This window comes from Chinchilla lanigera, unplaced genomic scaffold, assembly GCF_000276665.1.
Source record: "Chinchilla lanigera isolate Chin_1 unplaced genomic scaffold, ChiLan1.0 scaffold00015, whole genome shotgun sequence".
Taxonomy (NCBI): domain Eukaryota; kingdom Metazoa; phylum Chordata; class Mammalia; order Rodentia; family Chinchillidae; genus Chinchilla; species Chinchilla lanigera.
The window spans coordinates 10,330,000-10,355,952 of NW_004955416.1; the positions used below are offsets into that span (position 1 = coordinate 10,330,000).

Genomic DNA, 25,953 nt, shown 5'->3' on the forward strand with positions numbered 1-25,953 from the left:
TGTAGTCCAGGCTGGCCTTGAACTCACTGTGTAGCCCAGGCTGGCCTTAAATTTGCAGCAATCCTCCTGCCTCAGCCTCCCAAGTGCTGGGATTATAGGCGTGTGCCACCACCACACCAGGCCTGGCATTAGGTCTTTTACAGCAGATGTAAAAAAGTTTAAACCCCATGTATCTTTTGACCATACCTTGTAAGTGCCCTAGCTTGCCAGTTTCCTGTGGAAGAGCTCTTGCCTCCAGATTCCCTGTAAAGAGCTCCAGTCTGTGTTAATCTCTGTTCTGTAAAAGTGGAGGCTATTTTTGGTTAAGGTTAATGACTTATTCTGACCTGAATTACTCAGGTTACCGTATTAGAGAAGATTGTAACTGCTCTCTTGCAGAGAAGTCTCACCATGCACTGTGTTTTGTGCCTATTTCTACTGGGCTTTGGTGGCTTCCTGCTTCTTTTCTTTGATTGCCCTCTTCCATCTGCTCCTGGGCATGTGTATGAAGTTTGTTCTGTCCCCATCCCCTGCCCCCACCCCATGCGGGAGCTTGAACCTAGATCCCTCACTGGCAGGCAGATGCCACCACACTTGTTTTAAATATACCGATTCTGAAAACATTTTAATTTTTATTAGTGCATGCTTATAATACATTGAGGAGTTGGTACATGTACATAACACATCTTAATGGTTTTTCATCCTCTTCTCTCTAGAGATTCTTTCCTTTTGCAAAAGATTTATCTCCTGGTTTTTATTATCTTTTATATTGCTCTTTTAAGTTTTTTTATAGCAAAGTTTTACTGAAAGTAGAAAAAGAAACAGGCTCCGCAGAGCAAATTTGGGCCAAGTAAAAGTAGGAAAAGAAGTTGCACACTGTAGTGTGAGGGTGGGTCGCCATGCAAGAGAGGGCACAGTGGCCTTTGTTTTAAATACACTGACTTTTATTTTGTAGCCTGTAACTGCTGAAATTATTAAAGTGTTTTTTTTTTTAAATGTATGGACTCTAGGGTGTTCTACATGAAATGTCATGTCATTTGCGGAGATAATTGCCCTTCCCCATTGTCTTTTTTTTTTTTTTTTGGTATCATTGTTCTGGTTTAGGTTTCAGTATTGTATTGAATACAAGTAGTGAGAGAGGGCAGCTTTGCCCATTCCTGATCTTAGAGGAAACTATTTCAGTCTTTCACTACTTAGTGTGCCAGTTGTGGGCTTTTCCTCTTCTAATTTCTCTTTTTTTTTTCCCTTGTTTTGGTTTCTTGAGACAGTGTTCTTGCTATGTAGCCCAGGCTGGCCTTGAACTCACAGTGATCCTCCTACCTCGGCCCCCGGAATACTGGGATTATAGGCATGTGCCATTGCACCAGGCAGTTGTGGGCTTTTCTTACATAACCTTTGTTTTAGTGAGATAGTTTCCTTGTATTATATGATGTTTTTGTTTTGTTTTTGTTTTGTTTTTTTTTTGGTGGTACTGAGGATTGAACCCAGGGCCTCATGTATGTTGGGCAAGAATTCTGCCACTGAGCTACACCTCTGCCCTTTTCCTCCCAATTTTTATTTTGAGATAGGATCTCGCTAAGTTGCCTGGGCTGGCTTTGAATTTGTGAGCCTCCTGCCTCACCTTCCTGAGTAGCTAGGATCAAAGGTATGCGCCACCATGCCAGGCTTATTGAGTATTTTTATCTTGAAGGGGTGTTACTGCCTCCTTTCGGATGATTGTGTGTTTTTCTGTCCTTTATTCTGCTAGCGTGGTATGTTATGTTGGTTTTTGTTACAGTGAGTCATCCCATTTGATCACAGTGTATCTATCATCCTTTGAATGTGTTGTTGAGTTTGGTTTGCTGTTTGTTGAGGGTTTTTGAATCAGTATGCATTAAAGATAATAGTCTATAGTTCTTCTCTCGTGTTTTTCTTTGGTTTTGTTATCACAGTTAATGCAGGCTTCAAACAATGAGTGTGGGCGTGTCTCCTCCTTGGTTCCTGCAAGCCCGTTAAGGAGCACTGCTGTTCTTACAGTGTTTGGTAGAATTCTTCGGGGAAGCCATAATGCCCTGGGCTTGGTGGGGGATGGGGTGGGGGGGTATTTTTATTAGGTGTATATGTTTGTAGTACATAGTGATTACATTCATCAGTTGGGAGATTTTGATTACTGCTTCAAACTTCTAATTATATGTCTGTTTAGATTTTCTGTTTATTTAGGAACAAGTCCTAAATAAACAGTTGTGCTTCTAGGAATTTGTTCATTCCTTCTAGGTTATCCAGTTTGATATAATTCTTTTTTTCTTTTGGTACCGGGAATCGAACTCAGGACTTTGCACTTGCCAGGCAGGCGCTTATGCTGCTGAGCCTATATCCCTGGCCCTGTGTATAATTCTTTTTTATTTATTTATTTATTTTTTTGTTACCGGGAATTGAACTCACGACCTTGAGCTTGGTAGGCAGGTACTGTGCCGCTGAACTATATCCTTGGCCTCTTCATAGTATTTCTTAGAATTCTTTTTATTTCTGTAGCATCAACTGTACTGTTCTATCATTGATTTCATTTATTTAAATTTTCTTTTTGTATGTTTATCTAAGGGCTTATCATTTTTGTTGATCTTTTTGAAAAGCTAGCACTTAGTTTACCTGATGTTTTTCTATTGTTTTTCTATTCTCTGTTTCATTTGTTTCAGTGCTAGTGTTTATTTCTGTTCTTCCTTTTGCTAACTTTTGATTTAATTTGTTCTTTTGGTAACTCTCTGAGCTCTGTAGTTAGCTGGTTGGTGTGAGGTCTTCCTTTTTTAAGGTAAGCATTTATCACTCTGAGCTTTCCTAGCCTTGCTGTTCTCACTGTGTCCCACACATTTCAGGATATCATTTTCGTTTGTCTCCAGAGTCCTACATGTATTTTTGATGTTAAAGTTGTATGGAATATAAAATGTTTGGTTATCAGGGGAATATAAATAGAGGAGATAGCACATTTTGTTAAAGTAACAACCTAGCATATAGGTTTATTTTTAGGGCTTCTCTTCAGATATACTTATAAAAAGGGGGGTTTTCCCACAAAAAAATCTACCTTGTACATTGAGCTAGGAGCAGTGAACAAAAGAAGTACCAAAGCTGGGCGTGGTGGCACAAACGTGCAATCCCAGTACTTGGGAGGCTGAGGCAGGAGGACTGCCCTGAGTTCAGAGCCAGCCTAGATTACCTGGTGAGGACTATGTAGTGGTACTGTCTCTAAAAAATAAAAAACTAAACCAAACCAAAGTCCCATTATGGCACAGACTTTTGTGATCAGCTGCCCTCTGAGCACAAACCAGTGAGGTCCAGAGCTGGAAGATGTTGTCTCTGTCCTGAGCTTTTATAGTCTTACTGGAAGACAAGATGAGGCTTGTGGAAAACTTCTCATGAAGAGAAAATTAGTGTTTAGGAACAAGGTCACCTTTACCTTGTGCCTTGAGTTATTTAGCATTTACTTGAACAAAATACCCCTTTCCCCTGACTAGGCACAACACTATCACCGGGAGATGGCTAACCAGGTTCCAGGCCGTGTGGGACCCTAAACAGGAAGATTGCATCATTGTTGGCAGCATGGCCCAACCCCGACGGGTAGAGGTCTTCCACGAGACAGGAAAGGCCGTGCACTCTCTTCGAGGGGAGTGCCTCGGCTCCGTGTGCTCCATCAATGCCATGCACCCTACCCGCTATGTCCTGGCCGGCGGGAATTCCAGTGGGCGGCTGCATGTTTTCATGAAGCCAGGAAGCTTCTGAGTTTCTGGCGTAGGCTCACCTGTTTATTCAGATTGGTCATTGTTGAAAGAACCTGGGATTCCTGTGGCTTCATGTGTGTGCTTGGTTATGTGTTACAATTAGTAAATACATAGTTGCTTTATGAATAAGAACCATGGCTGGATATTGTGATGCATACCTGTAATCTCAGGACACTGGGAGGCTGAGGCAGGAGGATTGCAAGTTTTAGCAGTTCTCCAGGCTGGGCAACTTAGTAAGACTGTCTTAAAAAATAAAGTATTGGGGATATAGCTCAGGGCAAAAGTCCTGCCTGAGTTCAGTCCCTAGTACTACAAAACAAAAAGAAAAACACAAAAAACAAAGCACTGAGCAGAATGTACTTTTAGTAAAACAGAAGCCTCGGAGCTGTTCCTGTGGATGGGCAGGGACTCTGAGTAGAGGTCGGAGGCCATCAGCACTTTTCATTAGGCAGCGTGGTGAGAGACTCGAGCACGACAGATTGTAAAGCTCTGAGTGACTGGTATTAACTTTTTTGGTGATACGGTTTAGATTCTGTAGTGATATATAGATAGATTTGTGGTTTGTTTTACAGTTTGAAGTGAATTATTTATTTCTAGATCCATATATTGGAAGGGGTCCTAAAAGGTCATCTAACTCAGTGATTTAGAAACCTAGTTTTTGTATCTGAGAACTTCTTTGTGCGCCCAGCCTCTCAGTGAAACCTCGAGTGACGTCCTCAGGTAATTGATGGGAGCCTGGTTCACTGCAGGCAGGATCTGTGCGGGGAGCTGCCACGACCCAGCCCAGGATTCCAGGGCTCTGAGGCACAGGGTTCAGAACCCTGTTCCAGCACCCGTCTGCCTGTAGACAGTGTTCCAGAGAAGCAGCTTAGCTCTTCAGGGCTAGTGTTTAAAAATGAGAGGGAAGCTAGGTGTGGTGGTGCACACCTGTAATGCCAACACTTGGGAGGCTGAGGCAGGAAACTGTGTTCAACGACAGCCTAGACTACATAGTGGGACTCTTTGTCTCCAAACAAATGCCACAAGAACAGAAAACATGATTAGAATAAATATTGTCTGGTGAAACAGTTTCATATGCATAAATATGTAGGCGTGTATGTTTATGTATTTCTGATGTAAAATGTATTTTTTTGTTAAAAGTAAAAGCTTACTGCCTTAATGTCTCTGATTGCCTTATATGTGCCTGTCTTTCAATTCCAGAGGAGATTCAGCAACTTGTTATGTGAATACTTTTATTTTGACTCATATTTTGGGGAAATGTTCTGACATATTCATCATTTTTGATATTTCTTTTTTTTTGATATTTCTGAAATTGTTTCTTCTCAGAAGTTATGGTGACCCCGGTGTCTGTTGTTGGGGAGGGGTGCTGCTAAATCGGTGGCTGGTATGTGTGACATCGATCAACTTCTCCACTGTTCACTGTCAGAAGTACTACTGAAAGCTTTGTAAATAGCTTCAGCACTATGTGTGGATTAAAGGAAATATCTTTTCATAATTGTATATCAGAAATAAAGTGATGGTTATTTTTCTTGAAGAATAATTTTTTCCCCAGTGATTTTCTTCTATGTGATTAAAATCTGAGTGTTCTGAGGTGTTTGCTGTTAGATTGTGTGTCTTTATAAGAAGTGGGCATTCTCTGCTTTCCTAATTGATGTGATCAAGGGATTGGTAAGTGCGAAGGAAATGTTACGAGGTGGGAAGTCCCGACAAGCAGGCCTGAGTCGCAGTGCATGTACTTTTTTGGCAGTACTGGTAAGTAGACTGGGCCATCGAGTGTGCTAGGCAAGCATTCTACCACTGGGCTACCTCCCTGCCTGGCTGAGACATTTAAACCATCTCGAGAGGCTTAAATTTCTTCCCTTTTCGGTACCAATTAATTTCACAGATTTTAGACTGGTTAGTTCTGTGGGAATTACTGTTTGCAATACTTGGGATTGAACCCATGACCTTAACGCTGAGCTGCATCACCCTTTTTAGTTTTTACATTTTTATTAGCAATATTTAATTCATTTTAACATTTTTATATATATGTGTATTACATTGATTGTGGGGAGTTGGTGTAGGTACATAACACATCTTTTTTTTTTTCATCTCCTACTCTTCCATTCCCTCCAGCTCTTGGTTCCTCCCCATTTGAAAGTTTCCCTACTTATTTAGCTATCTTCTATTTTGCACCGTCCATCTGTCATCTATCTCACCTATCATCTATATATTGAGTTTCTTACATAGAAGAAACCATGTAATACTTAAACTTGTGTTTCTTATTTGATACTAGGGTCCCAAGTTGTACCCGTTCACTCTGAGTGTCTCAGTTTACCTCCCTTTGTGGCAGCAGCCCCTTTTTCACTTTGAGGCTGGGTCTCACTGAGGCACTGAGTTGCCCAGATTGGGCAACATGGGATCCTTCTGCCTCAGCCTCTTATGAGTACCAGGATTACAGGAGTGGGCTGCCCTGCTCAGCTGGGAATTGTTCTTTAAGACGCTAACTACTCTCCGATCCCTATCATACTTGGCAGTAGGTGCCCGGCCCCTGCAATGAACAGCATGTTCTCAGCGTTTCTCACTTTTGTGGTTTCTTTTGCCATTGCAGCTTCATAAACTCTGCTGTTTTTATCCAGTGTCACTTAATAGAGTGATATCTTCTTGAATGCAGGAAGGAGAATAGGGACTTGCTTCTTGGTGATAAGCTTTATAATGGTGTAATTATGTAAATCTAGGAAGCACATAAGGGAAACTTGTCTCCCGTAGGACACGCTTTCGCTGTCATCTGTAGTGAAAGGCACTTCTGGAGAGGTTTACAGCGGTGTGGGCTCTGTAATTGTGCGGATTACGGCTGCCCCCTCCCCGTGGTGTGCTTCAGCGTGGCCTCTGTGATCTTTCTCCTGCATGTACATGTAAGCTTGCGCTCCTCTGGAGCTGTTCGAGGGACGCCTTGTGCTGTGTGACTTTCAGCAAAGCAGATAGTTCTCATTTTGTGTGGGATGGTCAGACTAGACCCGTGGCCAGGCGAGGAGTGGCTACAGATGATCAGGAATGAACAGGGCGTGAGCTCTTCGGTCCTGTTGCAGCATTCTGGCCACTGAGTTTCCTTGTCACAGAGATTTTGCAGGGAACTCTCCACGAAAGCGAAGAGTTTGGGGCTTTGGAGACAAAAATTTAAATCCTCCATCAGCAAACACTTTTGCATGATCTTGGGAAAATCATTTAACCTGCTTGGTTTTCCTTCTCAGAAAAATGAGGACCAGTTCATCTTTGAAATCATTCCCCACTTGTAGCTTCTCAGTGGGGCGGGAGGCGATAATGAACAGATAGAAGCACAACGTTATTTTCTATGATCCTAGCTGTGAACAGCAGCTGGCTGAGTGAATCCCACCGGTACCCTTTTACCTGTGTGCGAGTAACATTTGATAAAGTGAGACAAGCTATAGAGTTAAAAAAAGAGCCCACTCTCCATGGTATTTAAATATTTATTTAAGTTTAAAAATAATCTTCATGGCACCAGTGATTTTATGCTAACTACATACTGCATGTAGAAAAAAGGTACATTGTTTTGAAGGAAAATGTAATTTAAGATATTTTGGCACATGAAAGGTTAACAACTATGTAAGTGAAACTAAGAAATTCACATTTGTGTTAGTTTACCCTCTACTGCTTCAAGCTGTGGTACATTATTCTTCAGTAAGAGTTATTTCCTCTGATAGAGGACAGGACGGAAACGATTTCTTTTTCTACAGTGAGACAGAACTAATTTTGAGAGAAAACAAAGAGACAATAGAACACAGTAAAACCAGATTAAAAACTTGAACAACTTTTAATGGTGAGGAGACACCAAAAAGACTAGTTGCCAACAAAGGTTTGTTATTCAAGCACTATATGAAAAACGAAGTGAAGGAAGTTTCTCTATCCATATTTTCTGGAATAAGCCCTAGAAAGAACAAATGTCCCAAATGTTTCTGTAGGGCTGCTGGAACGTGGACTACTGTACTATCACAACTCGATACGAGAAGCACACGCAGGGCTACGCGTCTCTCCCGTGTGGGTAGGCGAGAATCACTCACTGCAGAGAGACTGTGTTCTACTGACTGAGGTAGGAGCGCTACGCTACAAGGTCACCTGCTATGTTGCATAAGACGGTGGAGATCCACGCTAACCCCAGCCCCCATCTCCTGGCAGCCTTTCCATCTCTGGGTCTATTTCTCACTTTAGTCCTGTGTTAAATAAAGCCTTCGCTCTGTAGATGACAAGTGGCAGTGGCTAGTTGGTTTTAACTGATCCCTAATCTACAAGGATCTCCCTTGGTTTCTGCTGTCACTTGGTACATAGATGTTTGTGATTCTGCCCAAACGTTGGTGGCACGGGGATGATCAGAGGCCCACCTCCGTTCTTAGATTTGCCGCATTTTAGTGTTCTCGCGCTTGCTCTGGCTTATCTCGGCTGCTGGCATCTTTGCTGGTTGGTTGTTGGAGCACCCTGTAAACAAGCAGCCCCGGTTCCCAGGGGAACCGTCCTGGGTCTGTAACACATGCCAGAAATGGAGCAGAGGCGACCCTCTTCTGCTGACATATGGTCAGCTTTATTGTCTCCATCAGGGTTGGCTTATTACAGCCTCCAGGCCAAATCCAGCCTACTTCTATTTTTATCAAGCCTTATTTGAGCACAGCCATGTTCACTTTGTGTATGCTTCACCTGTGGCTGTTTTTGTGCTATGATGGCAGAACTGCGTAGTTGGAACGGAGCACGGCCCACAAAACCAAAATGTTTATTATCTGGCGCTTTTCAGGGGAGTTTACTGACCTCTTGATGCAAAGGGTAACTTTACTTTCTTTAAAATGATACAACCCCTGCCCCCACTTACGTGTTTGTAGCTGCTGTCTTCTGGACATGCACAAGGTTCTGCCATCTGGGGGGACACATTGGGGGAGATCAGATCTATAGGTGATGCATCCTGTTCTGCCTTTGGGCCCATCCATTATCATACAGTGTTGGGAGGTGCTTCACTTCTGTGGGCCTCGAGTGTCCACTGACCATCCTTAAAAGTCCTCAGGCCTGGCTGACACAAATCTCTCCCTGAGATGAGAACAAGACCTTGTGTGTGACTGGCTTGAAGTGCTGCAGAGCTCAGGCCGAGGGAGCTCGCGTCCCACCCGCCCCTGGTGTCCCTGTGCCTCTCTGAGCTCCCAGGCTACCGTCCCTCAGCTTGGATGGCAGGTGCCATTCTAGAACTTATTTCCCAGCGCAGAGGGTGACCCTAGGGGGCAGCATTTCTACATCTAAGTGTTGGTCTCTGCCACCGTCACCTTCTGTCTTTTGTAGCATCTCTTAGAAATCCTATTTAGAGATTCTTTTCTTGGTCCCTTCCAAGGCTGTGTGTTGATCTTGGAATCCTATTCTCTGACGCTTTCCAGTCTCAGGATCAGTTTCTTGCATCGTTTAGTTCATCAGGCTCTATTTTCTTAATCCATAAAGTAAAAACAAAATATGAAGAGATAAGAAAATAACATTTTGCTGTTAAAATATAAATGGAGACAGTCTTTTGTTGGGGGGCACATTGTATACAAAGTAAGCACTGCTCTGCACCCCAGCCTTCTCAGGTCCCTTAGCTCTGGCGTCTGTAACTACTTTGTGCGACATCTCTGACAGCACCCTCTCTGGCACCACTGCCTTCATTTCCCGCCCTGGAACTCTCTCACGTCTTGAGGTTCTTCAGAGAACATCACAGAGTCTTGTTCATGACATGGTGAGGCCACTGGGCTCTAGTCTAAGGGGACAGACTTACCCTACCCCTGCTGCTGCTGGCTTGGCGGTGGTCCCTTCAGATGCCCACTCCGCTCAGATTTGAAAAAACAAAAGGAAAAAAAAATCCAACTCAGACCATCGTAAGAAGCAACTTTCCATTTAATCATTCTACACGGATGTTTAATTTTTTTAAAAGTTCTCTCTGGCAAGAAAACCTAGTCTCCACCGTGCGGACCCCTGGCCTGCCCCGCTACGGCTGCAGGTCGGCGTCTCCCCGGACCCGGTGGCACCAGCTGGAAAGCTGCTGCGGGACACAGAGGACAACAGCTCTCTGGTCTTCAGTTAGCGTTCCATCTGCTAGGGGACACCACTGGGATAATGAGTAATAGTAAAATAAATTATTTTTATTTGATACTTTCAAAATAACATCTATGAAAAATCAAAATTCAAAACCAAAAATTATCCTGCAAATCGAAGGATGAGAAATAGGTTGCTGAGTCTTTCTTGAGAGAAACTCTGGAGAAAATGAGTTTTCCCAGTTTTGTGGACAGGGCCTGCGCCTATCCCTTTCTTCTCCTGGGAACACCCCTCCTAGGCTGCAGTGGGCTCTGAGGCATGAGAGGACTTGGTGTGTGTGCCGATGGTTCCGCGATGGTCCCCTTGCTGGGGGGGTAGCCGGGCTCCTGCGTCCACCTGGCTAGTTATTGGGAGGAGTCCTGCCTTCTCAGGTGTCAATGAGCAGGCTCACCACTGAGCGGATTTTGCAGGCAAACCATCGCCTGAGGGGACAAAAGTATTGATAGTGGAACTGTTCAAACTCGGGGGTCTGGCGGATATCTCGGAAAAAGGCAATGTCAAGGTCAGACTCGGTAAGGATGATCAGGAGAAGGAGCAAAACAAAGAGGAGTCCCATGGTCACAAGGAGCAAACGGAGGACACTTAAAACAAACTTATTCACCTGTTCCTCCTCTGGCCTGCCATGCCCCTGACACAGGGCCCTCAGCTCTCCTCCCAGCGCCTCTGCCTCTGCCGCAGTTGGGGTGCTGGCTTCAGACTCCTTCTCCTCCTCGATGCTGCAGGTGGCTCCATTGATCTGCCGGGAGAGCAGCATCAACTCCAGGCTGTGCTCGGCCACAGGGGTGGGCAGCACACTGTCTGCGGGGCTGTAGGCCTCGTCCGAAATCACAGCTACTCGCTCGTTGCTGTCTGCTCGGCTGCTCCTCGCGTGAGGCAGGAAGGTGTCCCCGTGGGACGATGAGCGCACCGGGGTAGAGTGGGCACTGTCTCGTAGGGACTCGAGACCTGCAAAGGCAAGAGGCACATAAATGGGCTTTCGGGCTCCCACTCATGCTTTGCTGTCCAGTAGCACCCGTGCGTGTTGGACTTCTGCCCTGCACACCCTGCTCGACCAGTGCAGGTGGCTGCCACACTCCGTTCTGACATCAACAACTCGACCAGGGAAGCTGCAAAAGTCAGACTGACCATTTTGCAAGTGCCCCTGTTTTTTTTCTTTTTGCTTATGGCTTTGGCCTAATTTGTTAAAGATTCAGCTTGTCCTATCTCAGCCCTGGTTTTAGCCACTATTTGAAAGGAGGTCTGCCTAAAATTCAAAGACCCAGTCCAAAAATGGCATCTGAGATGAGTACACACTTCTCAGATGAAGAAACACAAATGGCAAATAAATACATGAAAAAATGTTCCACATTGGTCATCTGAGAAATGCCAATTAAAACAAGGCTAAGATTCCACCTCACCCCAGAAAACATGGCTGTCATCAAAAAAAATCAACCCGTAACAAATGCTGGCGGGGCTGTGGGGAAAAAGGAACCCTTCTCCACTGTTGGTGGGAGTGTAGACTGGGGCAGCTATTGTGGAAATCAGTGTGGAGGTTCCTCAAAAAACTAGGATTAGAGGTCTCATTCAACCCAGTTGTTCCCCTTCTGGGTATTTTCCCAGACGAATGAAAAACATCATACCACAGCAATATATGTGCACCATGTTTAGAGCAGCACAGTTTGTCATAGCTAAATCTTGGAAACAAGCCAAATGCCCATCAGCCAAGGAATGGATAAAAAAGATGTATTTTTATACAATGGAGTATTACTCAGCTGTAAAGAAAGATAAATTCGAAGGTTTTATAGGTAAATGAATGTAACTAGAGACCATACATAGGTGAAATAAACCCGACACACGTGTAAGAAGCTGAAAGAGTAAATAAGATCCAAAAGGTGTAAGAGATATTGTGAAAGGGAAAGAAACTACTCAAAGAGGAAATAGAAACTAGGATGGAAGAAGGGAGAAAAAAAGGAATATATGTATATATTAGCTAAGATAACTGTGCTACTAATTTCTATTAGTTCAGTTCATTGAAAGTGCTTACATTGTCTGATCAGTCTTACATGCCTATATCTGGTAATCTGAGCACCTACTTTGAAGATAACAATATGCAATATAATAACCATTGTTAACTTCCTATCTTGTTTTAAGATTTTATAGTGTTTTTATTTTTTAAAAAATTCTCTTTAAAATAAAAAAAAGTAGAAAAAGAAAGGGGATGTGAATCGCAGACTGTCCCCAGCTGGACTTGGGAGGGGTGGCGGGCCGGAAGGACTCAGTCCGCGGCCTGCGCCTGCCTCTTCCATTTAGGTCTCAGCCTGCCCAAGACACTGCTGTGAAATACGAGCCCTGTCCCTTGTTTCAGAGCTCCTGCTGCTCCTTTACCTCTTGTTTTCTTCCCTGACGCCCCCACTGGCGTGTGGGGCAGGAGAAAAATGTGTCTCGGAGTGAGTCCTGGGTCACTGATAACATGAACGTTAAGGCCTCGGTCATGGTGTTGCTGACTGGGCTCATTTCCCAAGCACTCTTCTGCCGCCTTCCTCTGGAACCCAGCCCAGGCCACCTGACAGACACCCTCTCAAAGACCTCCCCCTGCAAGGATGCCTCCGACTGCCGGGTCATCCAGAGTGGGAAGAACTGCTGCCAGCGGGAACGTCAGTGCAAACTCAGTCTGGCCTACAAGTAAGCTCTGGGCTGGCTGGGGAAGGAGACATGCAGGTGCTGTGACATTAGAGGAGGACAGGTCAAGGGGAGGGTCGACAGCAGCCACCCTCATTGCTTTGCTGGTATTCTCAGTGAACGAGGTAACACAGGTGTGTGCGCTGCCAGCAGAAGGTGCGACCGCTACTGTCGCTCAGGAAACGTTAGTCTTCTATTCCCTCAACAGCGATCTCACCTGCATGGCTATCATGCACCCACTTCACACTTGTTCTGAGCAAGACAGTCTGCCCGCCCGCGGGAACCACTGCCAGGCCAGCTGTCACCTGTTAGTCCGGGCTGGATGGGGTGAGTGGCCAGCAAAGCAGAGTGGCGTTCCCTTTACCTGAGAGGTGCTCCAGCTGATTCCCCTGCCCAGAGCTGGCTCGCGCTGGGCCAGGGGACACAGTCGGCAGGATCCTACCCCGGAGCCGCGGCCCCATCCTCAGGATGCGCACGTTCAGGGGCCGAAGGCAGTGGTTAGTCAGCCGGAGCTGAACGGGGACTCGGGTGTGGATCTTAATCAGACTTTTCCCCATGGAGGCCCAGGAAGGCAGATACTTCTTCAGCGTAAACCAGCTGATCTCTTCCGGGAAACCAGCCACGCAGGGGAATACAGAGAGGAACAGGACAGGAGCTAACTGGAGACAAAGGACTGTCACTGATCCCGGGCCTTAGCAGTGAGCCCTGTGTCGGAGAGCGACCGGTCGTGTGTCTCCTCAGGCGGAGCTGTCAGAAGGAGCAGCGCTGAGAGGCTACGTGGTTATCAGAGGACTGGATTCAGCCACAAAGTGCCTAGAGCCATAAAAAGCAATGCTCCCGCGGCCTGCAGCTCTTTCCCTGAGCCCCGTATATGGGCCCAATCTCTCAGAGAGGGACAGAGAGGGCAGGGACAGTCCCCACAAGGCAGGGGAGTCAGGATGTAAAGTCACAAGGACATTAGCCTTTATCGGGACATGCGTACAAGGAGGTCACTCCGTCAACACCAGCAAAGTGTGCGGAGTGGCTTGGGGCTGGTGGGGAAAGTGTCTCCCCGCTCGGGATCAGTCCTGTGTGAGCGAGGGGCCATCTCGGCATCGCTGGGGCAGAGGGTCGGGGATCATTCAGAGTCCTTTTCTTTTCAGTCTCTACTGGGACGACAGGGTTTTATCCACTGCACCCCGTGCTAATGTTTCCTGTCATTTCTTGGAGATAGCAAATAAAGCTGCTCCTTTGGAGTCAGATGGCTTCTGTGACACTGCTGGGTGGCTCTAGGAAGGACAGTCTTTGATGGCGCTGGGCCTGGCGTCACATGTCCAAAAGGGTGCTCCCTGGGCTCTGCTGGCTGTGTCCTGAGACGCCAGCTCGTCCCTTGTGCTCCTCCACTGCCAGGTCAGACTCAGCTGCGTTCGTTAGAACTTTTTTTTAAAAAAAAAAAAGCCCCCTCTTGAGAGACGGTACATCTGAACTCCTGCCTCATGGAAAATAGCTTTTTTATTTCCATAGGCTTAGTAGCCGTGTGCTGATGAAGCCATTTAACTGCTGAAATCTTACATTTTCTTCCCCATCTAAACAAGGTGTCCCTCTCCTTGCCCTGACCCGGTGAGCTTCTTCGGCCGCAGCTGCTCCTCCCGTCCTCCTGGGCCAGTGCGTCCTGCCGGGGGCCGTGAGCGGGGACCACACGCTGCTGGCGAGCTGAGCCTCCGCCCAAATGAGAGCAGTGTGGGAGGCGGCTGCGCCAAAGCCACCGGGGGAAGCCGAGGCTGAGATCCTGCTCAGCACCCCCATGCTGCCCTGGCGTCCTGGCACAGGGAGAGTCTGGAAGGGCCTGGCTGCTGAGGTGGGAAACAGACAGGCTGCCGGCTTGTGTGGGCGAAGCTGAAGGCTTTCCTCCCACTCTGAGCCGTTCTCTGCCCGCCGGGATGGCCATGGCCTTTCCCCTTCTGGGATCCTTGCCTGCCTCAGCTCTGCGCCGCTTTCCCCGGGCAAGCCCGCCCCGGGAGTGACCTGCCCGCTTCCGTCGCCCTCGGGCGGATAAGAAGGAGGCCACGAAGAGGGGAGAAATTTCCTTAAAGGAGAAGACATTTGCTTCCCCCAGAAATACACTGCAGAGAGAGGGCCAGCGAGAGCCAAGCGTGAGGAGGCTGTGTCCCCGGAGGTGGAGGCAGAGGATTACTTAGGCTTATGAATTTCAGATTAGCCTGAATAAAATAGTGAGACCTGTCCAAAAAAAAATTAGTTTTCTTGCCACTGCTGGGATAGGCAAGGAAGATACCCTTGTTGTGTAAATGAAGCAACTAAAATGCTCAAGAAATAATTAAAACTCAGCGGTAGTTGCCTAGCCAGGCCTCTCATCCTCTAGACATTTGGAGTATGTGCTGTTGGCAGGTCACGCGTACTTATGTGACATGCATAGTGACACATGCCCACACCCTAAAGCCTCACCAGAGATCCTTGCTGGGGACAGCAGAACAGTATCTTTCCTGGCCTGAGAAGTTTGCATTTTCTTTTTTCTTTTTTGGGCTGGGGTTAAGACAGTCTCATTATGTAGCCCAGGCTGGCCTTGAAATCATGGCAATCCTCCTGCCTCAGCCTCCCAAGTTCTGGGGTCACAGGTGTACGTCACCATGCCCGGAAGTTCCCATTTTCATTGACAAGATTCCCACAGGAAGGGCAGAGGGCCTCCCTTCCCAGCCCTCACTCTTGATTGCAGCAGAAAAAGCTCTGAAGCAATCCTGTTCTTTCCTGCTGTGTGATGTCTTCTGAGAGGTCTTACAAAACCCCATCTTTGAGAAGGAAAGCAGTGAACTTTACATCCGTGTCCAGCCTGGGAAGCAGGTCAGCGGTGACAGGAGAGGGCAGGATTCTGAACGTGCCTCCTAGCTGCCTGCCTACCCAGTCGCGGGGTGATCTGGTCAGTGATGAGGCACACAGCTCCTCTCTTCCCAGATCCCCTTCTCCCAACGAGAGGGCAGAGTGGAGAGAGATGAGGCAGATTTCTACAGCTGAAGCACAGGTGGTAGGAGCTATGGGACAACTTCAGAACCCGCAGTTTTCGTTTCTTAGCTGTGTCAGCACCCTGACCGCACGAGCTCGGGAGGCTGCCGGGTCTAGACAGGGCACATGGAGCCCAGTGCAGGACTAACCCAGTCCCTTCGCTCTACCCCTGTCTCAGACCACAGCACAGCAGGTCTGGGTGGGATCCCCGCTGTCCTCCAGGAGGCTGGGGTCCCCTCCGTAGGGTAAACGCTTATGCCTCACCCTGGGCCCTTCTGCTTAGGCGCAGGAGGCAGAGCCCAGCCCCGTCCCAGCTCGGCTCACCTTCCATGATGGAGATGTGCACGGCTCTTCTGCGGGTCCTGGGGACGCTGCTCAGCCGGGGCCCGTGGGTGATGGAGGGGCAGCTCCGACTGGGAACCATCCCTGCTCTGAGGTTAAAGGGAAAGAGCCCAGGTCACTCAGTGCACAGGAAAAAGTGGCAGCATCTATGGAAGCTGCTTGGCTATATTGTTTGGGTCCTTCCTTTTTTTTTTTTTTTTAAACCTTTAGTACCTTCTCTTTGCTTTTGGCCCCTGGATCCCAGTCAGAGACTGTTCAAACCTTCACCTCCTTATTTCCCAGCCTTACCCGATTTGTGTGTGTGTGTGGTGGTACCGGGGATAGAACCCGTGGCCTTTGCACTAAGCCACATCTCCAGCCCTTTCTAAAATTGTTTTTAAATTTTGAGACAGGGTCTTGCTAAGTTGCCCAGCATAAGCTTGAATTTGTGATCCTTCTCCCTCGGCCTCCCAGAGGTCTGGGGTTACAGGCGCAAGCCCGGCGTCTGTCTGAACCTCTCAGTGTGGCCACAGTGACGCCCGTCTCGGGGCAGGACTGTCAGGGAGTAGGGCTCCAGGGTGAGCAGAACTGAACCTGTCTACAGACTGATTCTGGCAGCCTCCTGACTTCCAGCAGAGGCCGCCAAGAGGGGCTGGCTGTGTGTGGAGGGCGGGCAGTACAGCTCTCACTGGGAGGCGGAGGCCGGCTGGCAGACCCCAGGCTTCTTGGCCAGTCACGTTCTTTCTGAGCCTTACCAGGTTCCACGAGGTGGGCTGCGGGAGTGCATGATTTAGGTGTATACATGAGGCACACATCCTGAAATTGTCTTTGACCCCATGAGGCAAGTCAGTTAGGATGCCCCTGGCTTTTTTTTTAAGGAAGGAAGGTAAAGTATGTAACCCTTCACGAATTTGCGTGTCATCCTCGACAGGGGCCATGCTAATCTTCTCTGTATCCTTCCAACTTTAATATATGAGCTGCCAGAGTGAGCACAGTCTCTGGCTTCTGAAGCGATGACTGCTGCTACTTTGTCACATCCTCCACGGGCCTTGGTCAGTGTTAAGCTGTGGAAGGGAGAAAGGAATCGGAGTGCGGTGGCACCTAGGTCTGGGGGAGTCTGCAGATGGCCTGCCCTCCATTGCTTCATTTCTGCCATGCAGGAACAGGTTGCCTTACCCACCCCGCTCTGGCCCTTTTTGGTAGTCAGTGTAGCCAGGAACTTCACTGAACTCAGATTGCTAGATCTTTTGAGATTCTGGGATCTGAGCCATAGCTGGCTTTGTGGGAATCCCCGGCGGCCTACCTGTGTATTTCTGGTGGCTCTCGTTTGATCTTGGCACTTGATTCCATTACCTCCTTTGCAACCCGGCCACTGTAAGTAGTATAATGAAAAGAAGGAGCAAAAATGAGTCAGTGTTCCAGGACTGGGTTCCTTGCCAAGATCTCCGACGCTTTGGCCAAGTAGTGAAATGGCTCCTTTGAGTCACCCCTTTCCCAGTGCTGTGGTCACTCAGGAAAGCTTGCTTTTAGGGTAAAAAGTTCTAAAATGGCATGAATTTATCTTTAGAGAGTCTCTGGGGCCTTCCATTTTCATTTAGGAATGATTCCTCCCTGCCCAACATGTTTCAAATAACAGAACCAAAAATAAGTGCAAAACCCTTTACACAGCAAGACATGAAAAGAATCATTAGGGTTCTCGGTACATTTGTAAGAGAAAGAAGAAATGAGACACACATAAAACTCTACAGACAAAGAGCTGGGAAGGAAAGAAATAGCAAGAGGGTCAGAAGATGGGAAAATTGGGCGGGAACCTCACTCTCAGCTTTTCTGAGAGTTCCCATGTCTCTGTCCTCCAGGATGAGGCCCACTTAGTGACTGTTCTTCAGCGGAGGTCTGAAAGTAGGTCCATAATGGCTACTTACTGTCACTATTTACCTGTATCGGAACCGGCTTCCTTTAAAGAATAAATTGCTGCTGGACACCGTGCGGACTTGGCTTGATTTCTCCAGCCTGCAGCAAAGCAAACTCAGTGTGACTAACGGTGTGCACCCACCCAGCCTCTGCCATGCAAGGCAGGACATCAGCTCCTTTCAAACACTACTTAGGAAACTTCGAGAAAAGGCCCACTCTAGCCCACCCTTGTCTCTGACTCTCACTTAGGATAAGACTGCTCACGGCCAGCTGCCCTCCCGTCTCAGTGCCTGGGACAGTCATCTGGAGCACATCGTAATGTCAGGACAGTGAAGGATCCCCAAGAAGGCTCATGGGATTGACCAGCAGGACTGAAAGGATGGACGTCTGGGCCGATGGTCTAGGGGAATGACAGAATGCCATCCATGTGTTCTCAGCCAGGCCACTTAGGAGCACGTGACGTCTCTTGGTCTCAGTCGTCTTCTCTGTAAAATGATGAAGCTGAGACTACATGACTTCAAGGGTCCCTTCCAGTCCTAGTATTTGATGCCAGTGTCCTGTCTGGGAAGCTTGAGCAGAGCTGCCCAGGGGGGTCTCCCAAGATTGGGTTCACTGCAACACCTCCAGGTATCTGTGGTACTGAGCCAGTCAGGGACTAAGGTGGGTCTGAAGCTTGTGCCATGAGTGGAAAGTGAGTACTTAGCTCTGTGAGGACCCAACTTCCTGGCCCTTTGCCTGAGCATATTCTGAAGTCAGACCCAGGCTCCTTCAGTGCACGAAGCCATAGGCCAAAGGAAGGACTGGAGACCTACACGTGCGAGACATCAAGGACAAGGTCAAAGTGGCTGCTCCCGAAGAATCAGTGTCACTGGGGTTCTGACCCAGGCTAGAAGCTGTTGACACTGAGACACGAAGGAGACCGCTGGAAGCAGTGGAGGACCTCAGTGTCCAGTGTGTGTGTCAGCGGGGCTGGTGCTCTTGGAAAGACTCCATGCTGAGTCTGGTCACAGATTCGGAAGCAAACCTCTGTTCCATGATGCAGATGGACAAATGACGGCCATAAGTAAGAAAAGGTACTGGGGGCATGAAGACGCAGAGGCTGAGAGGTTGCTTCCTTTTGTATTAGCCCGTTTTAGCAGAGACAGGTGCACTGTGCCCAGGACAGCGGGAGCTCAGTACAGAGCCAGTGAACCAGGGGCCGCATGCTGCAGGGGGCGGCTCAGCCCCACAGCAGGTGTCTGTCTCTCAAGCTGCTTTCTGCAAGTGCATGTAACTGGCCAAACCAAGGCAAAAGGAAGGTGGTAGGAAAAGAAAAAGTATCTCCTTGGCTTTCTCTGGACACCAGGGACCGAGCAGGAGATGTGACCGTGCTAGTCTCGGGCGTGTCCCCCTATGCGGCAGGAGGGAGCCATTCAGGTTAGAACGGGTGTAGGCTGACTTCACCCTTGGAGCTAGTGTCAAATGCACCTGCCCAGAACACAACCCGGGTCCATGGCTGGGATTCTGGAGCAGCCAGCAGGTAGCAGAGTCTGTTCCTGGGAGGAGGACGGTGCCCCGTCAGTTCAGGGCAAGTCTGATCTCTCCACAATCCGAATCTTGGAAGGTGGACCCGTCTTGCCTGTCTTAAGAAACATCTTTTTTTCTCTTCCGCTATGGGGGGTTGGAGCCAGTGCTTCTTGCATGCTAGACAAGCACTGTAGTGCTGAGCTACCCCACAGCCCTCCCTCCCTCCTCCCCTCCTTTCTTTCTTCCTTTCTCTCTTCGTTTTTCTTTCTTTGTACTGGGAATCGAACTCAGGACCTCACACTTGCCAGACAGGCACTGCACCACTGAGCTAAATCCCTGGCCTCAATTTTTTTATTTTTGAGCCAGGGTCTTGGTAAGTTGCCTGGGCTGGCATTGAACTGATGGTCCTCTGCCTCAGCCTCCTAGGTAAGCTGGCTTACAGGCACGCACCACCACACCCAGCAAGAAACATCTTATTAACATATAATCCATTATTTTATTTTTACAAAAAGATCAAGAGGTTTAGCGAAGCATTTTACTTGCCCCCCACCCCAGGTTCTCTATGGGCCATTTCTGTGCTCCCCAGTGTTTTTTATAACCCCTTTCTTAATCAAAGAAAAGGCACACGGAAGCCTCCCGCACTGCGTGAAATCCTTTGTGTGCAAATTTTACCTTTGTCCTCAACCTTATTTCTTAGTGTCAGCCAGGCCCTTGCCCAGCTCCAGCCATACTACCCAAGGTGCAACACCTGTAGTGGTGACACACCAGGAGTGACAGACCCAAGTCTCTCCAGGCCTGGGGCTTGGGTCTGGACCAGGGAGCTGCTGTGGCTTCTACCTGGTCCCTTAAGGAACTGTTTTATACTTTCCAAGGCTCTGAACGGTCTCTGGGACACCCTGGTTCAACTCAGACATGACTTGCTTTTTCTGGCCCAAGCCTTACCCCCAAAAGACGGGAATTACTGTGCTCCCAGAGGCTGTTCAAGGTGGGCCCCCGGCAGCTTGGTAGAATGTATGCCCAGAGCTTGGCTCCGTACCCTCTGGGGCACAGGACCCAGCAAGCTGCCTGAGGTTTACTAGGAATCTCCCGTGTTCATGTCTCCTTTCTCAAGGTTTGCCTGTCCTCCTCCCTCTAAAAGCAGCTTCTGTGACTCTGCCTCAGCGCTCCCATCACCTGTGTCCACTCACTTGTAGAAGGCTTGGTTCTCGATTCCGCATTTCCAGAGGTGCTTGCAGGCTTCTGGAGTTGGAGCAAAATATGTGAGAATAATTTTCTTTTCCTGAAAAAATTCCACATAGAAATGGCTGAGTGTGGATGAAGAAATGAAGGTAAAGCAGCCGAGGACCTGGACCCTGAGCTGCGGGAGGCCCCTTACAGCAGTGGGCCAGCCGGACAGAAGGACCCTTCTGAAGGACCCACTGGGGCATCACCTCACTCCTGACAAGTCCAGTCAGAGTAAGACTCGGGGGGCACAGGCTGGACCAGGAGAACCCTTGAGAAGTGGCACTTGCATCTGGAATTTCCATATGGAACAAAAAGAATCTGACTTTCACGTTGTTTTGTTTTTGTTTTTTGAGACAGGGTCTTGCCATATAGTTCAGGCTAGTCTTGAACTCACTATGTAGCCCAGGCTGGCCTTGATCCTATGGTGATCCTCCCGCCTCAGCCTCCCGAGTACAGGGATCACAGGTGTGTGCCACCACATCCAGTAAAGAATCTGACTCTGGACCACACACAGTTCCTGGAGGTAGGGACCTCTTAGTGACCTTCTGCGTGTCATCAGCATCCCTGAGGAATCCTGGCTCTGGAACCTTCCACCCTTTGCCCTCTCACCTCTAGATCTTGAGCTGGTTGTGGCTGAGCTCTACCTGGAGCCCTCAGGCTTGGCTCTGGCCACAGAACCACTGTAGTGCCCCGAAGAGAAGGAAGCCAGCACTCACCTCTTTCTGACTTACATATAAATAGAAAGTCTTTCCTTCAAATTTCAGCTTGGTCACCTCATTCCTAGAAGCACAAAGAGAGTACCTATTGCTTCACTGTGGGCTTCTGGTTCACTGTTAAGTCTTACAGATGCACAGCCCATCCGAACTGGAAGGGGCTCCAGGCACAGACACAATTGTAGCCAAAATTAGAACCGAAACAAGACAGCGCAGTGGCCTTAGAGAACAGTTGTTGGAACAGTTCAATCCAAAGTGTTCTGGTCAATCACACTATAGTAATAGGGTGATAGGAGGATTTCAGGCTCATCCACAGTGGCTGTAAAAGGGAGACATTTGCATGGGAAGTGAGTCTAGGTAAAGTGTTTGGGATCATTTCAGGATTTGGTTCATACACAGGTGCATTATCTGGATGGGACTGTCAGATGTAAGATGCCACAGGCAGCTGATGAGGCCAAAGTTCAAGATACACCGAATAATGAAGTACAATGCAACCAGGCTCTGAGGGAGTCGAGTCTTTGAGGTGACTGTGCCACTGGATGGAAAATGCAGCTTAATGCAGACAGATGTCAAACAGTCTCAGGGAGGGGCAACATACCAAAGAGAGAACAGAGTACATGGAACAGTCATGCAGCGTACTGACCAGGAAAGGGGCTTAGGGGTTATTGTAGAAAAATCCTTGAAGCCACCAGCCCAGTGAATGGCTGCAGTAAAAGAGGCAAACAGGATACTGGGGTACGTCACCCGCGGGACAGACACAAATCAGAAGTGACACGGTTACTGTACATGGCACGACCTAGACCTCACCTCCACGTACTGCTCTCAGCCTGGGTTACACTGACGAAGTGGGAAAATGACTGAGGCCCACAGTGGCTGTGCCTGAGAGCCAGAGAAGCAGGCCGCAGTGTCCGTCACCCCTCAGCTCCCCTTCTGTCTGCCCAGCGCGCTGCCCCCAACAGCTGCACAGCCCTCGCTCTCGGGGGAGCTCTTAGTTCTCTGCTCAGCTGAGACCTCCCAGGAGGTCTGGTCATACATCTCCCTCCCCTGGCTGATGGTTCTTTGTAGTTTCTGGGGAGGTTCCTCCATACCCTGGTAAGCGGTAGAAAGGCAGTAACCATGCGCCCAACTTACTGCTGGACAAAAGGCACGGGAGAAGACAATCTCTTGTTCTTTGTGATTTGGGAAATCATGGCCGGGTCGGGATGACCGTTCACAGCTTCTGACCACCATAAGGCAGCCCCTCTCTGTTCGACAACTTCTCATTCTCCCTCTCAATCAGGCAACCAGTCATCCAACTCTCATACTCACACGGAATACAGTTAATGTCCAGTGGTTAATATATAGGCAAGCACACAGATCATCGAGGCTCCGGAAGCAAGATTGTTACTATAAAGTTGAGACACGGTGAAGAAGACTTCCTGAAGAAAGAACAGGGCTGGGGGAAGTAGGGGGGTGGAGTGGTTTCTCGGGTAGAACTAACTTAGGGACTGCAGGGGTCTGCAGCAGGTGCGTCCTACTTTCCAGCTGGCCGTGCCCCCTAACGGGGACCTCACGAGAAAGCTACCTGGTCACAGTGCGGCCCTCTAAGGCCTATCACATACCCGGGAGGCATCCAGGCGGAAAATGACCCACACGAGGAGAAGGTGGCCAGATCCTGCTTATCATCTTTTTCTGAAAAGGAGTTTGTTGGACTGGAGGGCACAGGCCCTCGCATCTTCACCCAGAGAGCAGAGTGATGTGGCCCAGGAAGTCTCTGAAACAGGCTGGTTAGCAACGCCCTTGCGCTGGCTGCCTTGTGAAGGGGACCCAGCTTTACAAGTCTGAGGAGCAATTTCTGAGGCACACGGTTGGTCATTTTATTGCCTTTCCTCACAGGAATAGTCTGGGTTGGAAAAGCTGCTGGGTTCTGCTCGTCAGCTCGGTGGGAGCCGAGGAAGGCAGAGGAGGTGAGAGGCTGCAGCACGCAGGGAGAGCTTACCAAGAAGCAGGTCTGTACTCGGCCTCCTCACTAGATCTGCTGGAGAACTAAAGGTGATAGCAAATTTCCCAGACACAGGAGAGCCGTTAGCCAAGGCCACCAGAGGAGCCATCAGCTTGGACATGATAGGCAGAGGCCCCAGCAGGTAGGAATTGGAGGCTGGGAATATCAAAGTGTTCTGGGGAGGCTGACAGAGATCTGCGCAGGTCAGCCAACATTTCCAGGATATTTAAATGTCAGGCCACACACTGGAGCCTGTGCCCAGCCGTACAGCAGAACAGGCCTCCCGCAAAAAGAAAAAGAAAAACAGGACAGGTAAAAGAAGTGGTTCAGTCACTGCAGCTGAGGCACTGGCTCTTGCCCACTAGAAGCTGGAGTGGGGAGAGGGGTGGGAAGGAGGGAAATGTGGGGCTGTGATTTCTACAGGACGAGGACAGCTAAGTCCTGGCCGAAGAGGGACAGGAGTGAGTCGGTGGCATCTGAGCGCCTGTGGGCCCACTGGCCTGCGGAGGGAGCTTTGAGTGTAACAGGCCCAGTGGCCACTGTGTGTGAGCCACTCCCTGTTAGCAGAGCGGGCAAGAGGCTGGGCCAACTTTGGAGCTGGGTGGCCACGGCCCTTGGCAGGTGATGGCCTGGAGGACTCAGGTCTGCGAATTTTGCTTCTCTCACACTAGTCCCAGCCCTGGGCCTCCTCAGAAACCAAACCTCCAAACCCTTTCTCTGGAGAGGCTGCTGGCTGTCAGGGATTCCCTGTCGGGAGAACAGGACGGCTAAGAAGAGACCGCTACCTCCATCCAGCGCCACTCTCAACCCAAGGCTTTGCAGAGCGCTCCAAACCCTCATTCCCAATCACAGACAAAGGACACGGGCGCCACAGCCCCACCCCAGCGCATGGAGGATAAAGAGCTTGTTTTGGAAATGAAGCTACTCACCATTTAATGAAATGGACCCTCTTGTTTCCTTGAAGAACGACGAACCCAAAAGGAGTGAAGGCCAGAAACGCAGCATTTCCTGACACATCCTGCAACACAGAAAGACTTCTCACCGGGTGATGTGGGCGCAGAGGTGGCAGCGTGAGACACGTGGCTGCGCGTAAGGGAGGCAGGGCCTCCCTGGCCGTCGGTCACAGGGCGAAGGGCAGGGCCTTTCAGTCTCAGCCTTGCCACCCCCCCCCCGACCCTGCGTGACAGCAGCACACTTACTCAGCCCCACAGCCTTGACCCTCAAGTTGTAGGTGACAGCGACTCCAATCTTAGAAGGTGGTCAGGAACATCTAAAAGGACCCTCACGCATTGCTGGTGGGGCTGTAAAGTGGCGCAATGCCTTTGCAGAACAGTTTGCAAGTTCACATTACTGAACTCAGAGTTACGACCTGTGATGCCCCAATTCCACGCTCGCTGTGTGTCCCAGAGAGCGGAAAGTACGTTTACACAGAAACCATGCACACATGTTAAGACAGCACTATCTACAGTCACAGCCAGACCGCGGAGGCGACCCAACCCACTTTTCTGTGGACAGTGCCTATCACCTGATCAGCGGGTAAGAGAGTAGTGCATTGTGGGACAGTAGAATATTGCTCAGCCGTGAAAAGGAACAGAGTGCTGGTTGGTGGTACATTTATGAACCTTGCAAACATCACAGCAAGTGAAAGAAGCCAGTTATCAGACAGTGGAAGTGGAACAATGCTGTTTATATGTAATGTCCAGAAGAGGCAAATCCATAGAGACAAAGAGATTACTGCTTGCCAGGGGCTGGGGGAAAGAGACGGGTCAATGAATGCTAATGGGTATAGGGTTTTTTTGGGGGGGGGGAGTTAATAAAAATGTTCTCAAATTAGATGGCAGGGATGGTTATAGGTACCTGAGAATATACTAACAGCCACTGTCTTGCACACTAAAGGTTAAATTTTATGATACGTGAGTTATATCTCAGAAAGCTGCTATTAAAGAGTGAGTGACGCAGTTATTATGGTGATGGTCCTCTTGACACTGGGCTTCCTCAGGGAAGCTCAGCTGAAGAAGTCCGCAGCAGCTGGCCGGGGGACAGTCGCCACCCTGAGGTGCAGGGAGCAGCAGAGAGGGGCTCCTGGCCACCAGGCCAGTGTTTTAGCCACTAATGTTGGAGCTGTGCTGAGCAGGGTGGGGAGGGTTCCAGAAGACCTAGGCCACAGGTTCCACAAGTGGAAAAAGCGGCTCCAGAAGGAAGAGGCAGACTGAAGGGTGTGCCCACTCAGGGGCTCCCTTCGTCACAGGCGTGATGGGGACAGAATCTGCCACAGGGGCAGCGGCAGAGACGGCCAGGAAGCTGCTGCGAAGTTCGTGGGATGTGCCTGAGGAGAGGCTTCCGGGCTGTAGCTCTGCTGCTGTGAATTCAGGCCCCTGCTTTCCCCGTCGCCTTGCCTTCAGGGCTTGCCACGCTGGTGTGGATTCTCAGCCTGGCTGGTCCAGTGCCCCTGGGCCTCGCCTCAGGGAATTGTGCAGATTTGCCTCAGAGCTGCCCTTGGAGTCAGGGTTTGCAAGAGCCCCTGGGTGCAGGGAGTGAATTAAAGCACAGGTTTTGTAACCATTCTAATGAATGTCTGGCTATCACTGTCCTTTCCTCAGGGTCTGTCAAGCTCTGAGACGCAGCATTTGGCTGCAAGCTCAGCGTCGTAACCTACAGGCACAGCAAAACACTTAAAAATAACGGATGGAGACGCTGTGCCGCCACAGGTCTGGGCCTCCTGCTTCCCATCAGGGCTCGGCGGTAGCTATTAATATCTGAGGACCAGGCACTGCACACACTTTCCTGCCAGGAGGTCCCGGGCTAGGCTGGCGAGATGTGGGTC

At 49.1% G+C, this 25,953-nt stretch overlaps 2 protein-coding genes across 7 annotated transcripts in view; one reads left to right on the top strand and one right to left on the bottom strand.

Annotated features, from left to right (window-relative positions):
• The window catches only part of Wdr76 (WD repeat domain 76), a 57,852-nt gene extending 49,888 nt beyond the window's left edge, over positions 1–7,964 (top strand). For 2 of the 3 annotated variants that reach the window (XM_005381415.2, XM_013512617.1), the window contains one exon: positions 3,465–3,857. In XM_005381415.2, coding sequence (XP_005381472.1) covers positions 3,465–3,729 — 265 coding nt within the window. In that variant the 3' untranslated portion in view covers positions 3,730–3,857. Of the gene's footprint in view, positions 1–3,464; positions 3,858–7,687 lie in introns of those variants that run through there. The other variant, XM_013512615.1, reaches the window with a different exon arrangement.
• Positions 7,965–8,061: 97 nt separating this feature from the next.
• The window catches only part of Frmd5 (FERM domain containing 5), a 345,009-nt gene continuing 327,117 nt past the window's right edge, over positions 8,062–25,953 (bottom strand). The window contains exons 8-16 of one of the 4 annotated variants that reach the window (XM_005381412.2): positions 24,059–24,147; positions 21,152–21,215; positions 20,399–20,490; positions 17,730–17,804; positions 17,098–17,166; positions 15,798–15,904; positions 10,423–10,766; positions 9,505–9,551; positions 8,062–9,180 (exon numbers count right to left, since the gene is read on the bottom strand). In XM_005381412.2, coding sequence (XP_005381469.1) covers positions 9,174–9,180; positions 9,505–9,551; positions 10,423–10,766; positions 15,798–15,904; positions 17,098–17,166; positions 17,730–17,804; positions 20,399–20,490; positions 21,152–21,215; positions 24,059–24,147 — 894 coding nt within the window. In that variant the 3' untranslated portion in view covers positions 8,062–9,173. Of the gene's footprint in view, positions 10,767–15,797; positions 15,905–17,097; positions 17,167–17,729; positions 17,805–20,398; positions 20,491–21,151; positions 21,216–24,058; positions 24,148–25,953 lie in introns of all 4 variants that reach the window. The other 3 variants (XM_005381413.2, XM_005381414.2, XM_005381411.2) reach the window with 3 other exon arrangements.